The 5896-nt window shown below is 41.1% G+C and overlaps 1 protein-coding gene across 1 annotated transcript; it reads right to left on the bottom strand.

Moving 5' to 3' along the window:
• Positions 1-2737: 2737 nt before the first annotated feature.
• LOC307021563 (general transcription factor II-I repeat domain-containing protein 2-like) lies at positions 2738-5390 on the bottom strand. The gene is made up of 2 exons (XM_079653772.1): positions 3405-5390; positions 2738-3203 (listed from the first exon to the last, which is right to left on the bottom strand). The coding sequence occupies exon 1, from the start codon at positions 5236-5238 to the stop codon at positions 3409-3411; it is 1830 nt and encodes a 609-aa protein (XP_079509898.1). The 5' UTR covers positions 5239-5390; the 3' UTR covers positions 2738-3203; positions 3405-3408.
• Positions 5391-5896: the final 506 nt, after the last annotated feature.

Raw genomic sequence — 5896 nt, 5'->3', positions numbered from 1 at the left:
CAGCACATCACCTGCGTATTTCACAACATCCTTAATGGTGAAAAAAAAAATCACTTGTCATCACACATCACTAGGCCAGAACCAGAAATCAGTTTGGCAGACCTCCCAAATTGGGAATTAACCAACAGAAGGGCAAACTAATCATCTGCTGTACAGATTTCAAGTAAATATCATTGAGTTGATAGGAACCACATGTGCTTCCAGCCACCAGTTTGGCACTGTGTGCTGTGTGGACTATAATGTAATTATTTCATTGGAAGGTGCTGTTTGGGACACAGATGGACTTTTGCAACATCTGATTGGGAGCCACCTGTGGCATTTTGCAGCCACGGATAAGTCCATATCCACGAGAAATTATGCAAAAACATGGCCTTTTGTGTATTCAACACAATTGATGCATCTCTCTCCCCGAGAGTATGTAATTTCCCTTGGTGGTTAATTCCCAGCCTCGAATCTCCTGACATTAGAGATGTGAATCGAGGAGAGTCTGTCTCCTAGACAACACTACTTGAAATACATTGTCAGTAAACTGTCTAGGAGATTAGCTTTGTGTCTGGGTTTATGTCCTCTGTTTATTTCCAGAGGAACATTGTGGATAGAAAAAAATGCTGCTGGGAGATTGACGTCCTGGTGGAAAATCAGCTCCACTTTAAAATGCATTTTATTGGCAGTTAAAGGCAACCCTGTCTCCTAAAAATTACGTTCCCACAGAACTAAACTGCATTCTCAATTACGTTTAGCAAGAAACATATTTTCTCACACGTTAAGTTCGTTATGAACGTATCTCAAATACGTTTATTTTCTACATACAGTATCTTCTAGAAACATATTTTCTCCCACGTTACGTTTCTTATGAACGTATCTTAAATACGTTTATTTTCTACATATCTTTGCCATTTATTGTCTTGCTTATAATAATGATAATAGTAATTTATAAATATCATTTTAGAGCACACATTTGGCGAGGCTGTAATTTCGCCAGAGTTACTCTCATGAGCGAGTGAGAAAATAGTAGTTTTAACATGCCAAAAAGCTGCTGTGTCGTTTATTGCAATTCAAACATTAAAACAAATCAAGAGTTAAGTGTTTCTGTACTTCCTCTAAGAAGAAAGGACAGTAACAGAAGATCTCTGTGACGCCAGATGTGGTGTTGTTAATGCGATATGATATCCGAATTTGTTTTTAGTTTAGGATGGCCAAAGACACTACACTACCCATAATCCCCAGCTATCGTTTGGGACTACAGTCCCGTTGACAAACCCCGTGATTAATCTTCAAGCTCTGGGATTGGATGTTGGAGTGGCAGTGCGCCAAGGTTACGCCGAGCGTCAAGCTCTTTGAAATGGAACGAAACCACGGCAGACTATTCAAAACTGGACTCGAACGCCCCCCAAGAACTACACATGCTGGCTATTGTGTTTCACAACATTTTCTCAATGGCACGTCTCTACTGGCAATTGTAGTTTTAATAGACGTTTTCGTTTTTCCCAAAATTAGAAGTTGACAGTATAACTGTGTACAGCCCTGGAGGTTTAGGCGATAGGAAACAAATTGGTGTGTACTAATTTAAAACATGTAATTACTAAATGGGGGGAAATCGCTTGTATCCATAATGGGCAGCATTAATATATACCCACATGACAGCTCATTGTTACTTTGTAATTCTACTCCACTACAATTCAGAGGTTAACCTGGTATTTTTACTCCACTACATTTATTTTAGTTACTTTGCAGATTCGGATTAATGATGTGAAATATAAACAACTCTTAAATCAGACTTAGTTACACCTGAGTAAAATTCAGGGAAAGTGATTGTCAAGTGCCAACAATCAGGAGAGATATATGATAATTGGTGCTTGAGAAGACTAAACATTTATCTGAAGATCTCTATAAAGTATATTCATTACTTGTTATTTTCTACTAATAGTTAATTAAAGACTGTATATAATTGCTATTTTGCACATCCCTTTCAAGATTTCAAGATTTTCAAAGGTTTATTGACATATCATATACACAACTACGGTGTAGTTATGCAATGAATGAAAAACTTGGGTCACAGGTTCCTCAACAGTGCATTACAAGACATCTATCAATATGTGTGTATACCTCCACCATTAAACTGTCATATTCTGCACATTTATTATACTATCTACATACATCTTACTAGAGTATAATTAATACGTATAATATCAGTTAAAATAAGTGCTTCAACATAGTTAACATTGCAGGAAAGCAATATATTAGACGTTAAGTACTTTGTCAGGCTTAATATTTATCTGTAGATACCCCCAAAGCTTTTTTCTTATTTGAAAGAAGACCTTAACCTAAAGTATTCTTTAATGTGTTAATAAAGGTTAATTAGTTTGTCTGTTTTGCACATCCTCATATTAATATCTTTGTACATCCAGCACTAAACTGTTTTATTGTAGAGATCACTTACAGCAGGGGTCCCCAAACTTTTTTCTCTGGGGGCCACATTATCGTTCCTGACTGTGATGAGGGGCCGGGATCGATCATGTGGGCTGTATACTAGGCCACTGCCTGTTATAGCCATAATTTCTAGCACAAAATAGTTCATCATTACAAGTGATTTGCAAAAGAAGTGAGTACTTCACATGTTTTTCAATTTGAAATACCACAGGTATTCCTTTTATTTTCTAATAACAACCATGTAAAAATAGCAAGGAAAGGTTAGAAAAACATGGTGATTGACAGTTTATGAGTGATAAAATAGAAATGGTAGGCCTATATTACAGTGAGATGAGAAATCATCAAGACAAGAAACTTGGTGAACAATATATCAACTAACCAACTCTTATTTGTATATTCAGGTGAGATTTTTTTTGTTCAAGGTGAAAATGCAATGAGCACCCAAACACTTTTACAGCACAATTATCATCCCTTTGAAATAGGAGATTGAGATGAGGGGCAGTGCATAAAGAGGAGAAAGAGGAGAGAGAGGAGAGAGAGGGAGAGAGAGAGACAACGATGGAGAGGCAGATGCTGAGAGAAGAGATTGGGAGGAGAGACTGAGCAGTAAACCCTCGGCAGGTTAAACTAGAAGAGAGTAACAGAATGGGAAGTCAGCAATATGTGCAGTAGGTGAACTGAATTGGTACTTGTAGCCAGGGTGGAAGGAAGGATGGATGGGCAGTGATCTTTGAGGTCAGCAGTTGCAGTCCCCTCTCTTGCTGCCTGGAAACCTGGCATAAAGGGATGACATTGGACACATTCAGTAAATTACATAAATATGCTGCCTGTTGTTCCTTGTGATGTGATTTTACAAATACAGTGTAGCATTATTCATTAAAATTCATTAAAAACATTAATCATATTTCATCAAAAAATCATAGTTCATGTTTACAGCCATATAAAATTGTAATAGTTAAAATCAGTATATTTACCATATCAGTGTGAACTGTGTGCTTGCTTCTGGCTGGTGAGAAGTCCGATGTCTGGGTGTAGCCTAGTGGTTGCCAGTCTCAAAGTTTGATGCAAATGTTCATCTGAGAGTCTGTTCCTCGTTGGATTTTTTATTTGCTTCATGCGGGAAAACGTCTGCTCGCAGGTGTAGGTGCTGCCAAAAACGGTACACATCTTCAGAGCATGTTGTTTAATGTTTGGGTAAGTGCCCTCTGGTAGCTCAGCATAGAACTCAAGGAGGTGGTCAGGCTTGAATGCGTCTTTAAGGACATCACAATTCTGCAGCTCGGCTAGTTCAAACTGAAGAGAGGGAAGTGCGTCGTCAATGTCAGCAGCAAAGGGGTTCTGGAACAGACTTATGTCTTTGTTGTTGACATGAAGCTCGCGGAAGCGCACACTGAACTCTCGCTGCAGCATCTCCAGGGCATCTTTGCACTTCGCGACTGGGAAAGGGGCGGCTGGTTTCTCGGCGCAGTAGCTTTGGGTGGCAGGGAGATGTGTGAAGTCCAGCTTTTGGACCTGTCGCACAAGGAGCTGCAGTTTGACCTCGAATGCTTTTATGTGGGAATACATGTCGCTGATGAGATTCCCTTTGCCTTGGAGCTGTAGGTTGAGGTGGTTCAACAGTTCAGTCACATCAGTTAAAAACGCGAGGTCCCATTTCCACTCCGGGTCGGTCAGCTCCCGTACCGTTTCACCTTTAGACTGGAGGAAGGTGTTGATTTCGGGCAGCAGGTCGTAGACACGGCGCAATACTTTGCCTCGACTTAACCACCGGATTTCGGTGTAGTACAGCACATCCTGGTGAGCAGACCCCAGCTCGGAGAGAAAGGCCTGGAACTGCCTGTGTTTCAGCCCATTTTTCCGGATGTAGTTTACACAGTGCACAACCACCTTCATCACAGACGCCCACTTCAAAACTTTGCAGCACAGCGCTTGCTGGTGAATCAGGCAGTGGACTTGAATCGGTGGGGCGAGACCTCGTTCCTCGAACTCGCCGTTCAAGCGCCCTAATAGACCCCTCGTAGATCCGACCATGCTAGGCGCACCATCTGTAGTGACACTGGCAAAATTAGCCCATTGCAGACCAAGTTCGCCCATTGTTTTGCACACTTCGACAAAAAGGTCTTCTCCAGTTGTTGTGCCTTTTAGGCTTCTCAGTGATGCCAGCTCCTCTGACACTTCAAAACGTGTGTTGACTCCACGAATAAAAATCAACAGTTGTGCCGTGTCCTGTACGTCATTACTTTCATCCATGGCTAAAGCAAAACACTTGAATTCTGCGGCTCTCTCTCTCAGTTGGTCAAACACGTTTCCCCCCATCTCCTCAATTCGTCTCGTCATCGTTTGTGCTGAGAGACTCACCCCACGGAAGGCATCTGTCTTCTCGGGACACACCTCCTCGGCCACAGCCAGCATCATGGCCTTCCCGAATTCTCCGTCTGTGAACGGCTTGCCGTGGGTAGCCAGTAGGTTAGCTACTTTGTAGCTAGCTCGGACAGCAGCCAGGTTGACCCGGGATTGACGAAGGAAGGCATCCTGTTGAACAGCTAGTCCGCCTTTCAGACGCCGAACCTTATCATCTCTCGCTAGCCCGCTCAAGCTAACATACTCTCTGTGCCGGGTTTCGTGATGGCGGCGAAGGTTGAATTCTTTAAACACGGCCACATTTTCTTTACATATAATACAAATGGCACGGTCCTTCCATGGAACAAAAAAATAATCCTTGGTCCATTGTTCTTTAAAAACCCGACACTCTCTGTCAATTTTCCTCACTTTACTGCACGCCATTACACTGCTGTTCAACTGTAGCATAATATTTTCTGCGCATGACTTCGATCAGCTTGTAAGGTGGCGGAAATTCGGTCATAAACATACGTCATATAAATAATACAGACACACATATTAAATTATATAAAATATAAATGGTTAATAAAAAAATATTTTAGTGTTAAAAAAACAAGATGCAAATGTAACGGATGTCAACCAGAACGTTACATAACGTTGCTTTTAAAGCGTGATAGAGGCGCTGGCGATCTGATTGACAGTTCCACTGTTTGGCTCATGGCCACTACATACTGACGGACTCGAGTTCTAATCTCAGGTGACGGAATGAACAGCGATTACCGCCCTCGTTTGGAGAGTCATGTTATTATTTCACAAAACAAGTTGGACAACTAAAATAAAATATTTTAAAAAATATTTTATAATTTTTTCTTTTTTTCTTTTTTCTTCTTTGGGCCAGTTCAAATGGTGAGGTGCAGAGAGGTGGAGGGCCGGTCAAAGGGGCGTGGCGGGCCGTATGCGGCCCGCGGGCCGTAGTCTGGGGAACCCTGACTTACAGTATCTTCTTGATTTTTTATATTCTATATTTCTATCATTGACCTTCTACTTTCCCCCTATGAAAGTATGTACTCTTAATATTTTTTTCATCAAATAACATTATTCAACAAAAATAACATTATTCAACAAA

This window comes from Notothenia rossii, assembly GCF_949606895.1.
Source record: "Notothenia rossii genome assembly, chromosome: 10".
NCBI classification, from domain to species: domain Eukaryota; kingdom Metazoa; phylum Chordata; class Actinopteri; order Perciformes; family Nototheniidae; genus Notothenia; species Notothenia rossii.
The sequence above is the reverse complement of the archived record's forward strand: the minus strand, read 5'-3'. Positions and strand labels throughout refer to the sequence as shown.

What these genes read in the sequence shown, in the direction of transcription:
- LOC307021563 (XM_079653772.1), bottom strand. Translation starts at nt 5,238, where the DNA reads ATGCTACAGTTGAACAGCAGTGTAATGGCGTGCAGTAAAGTGAGGAAA.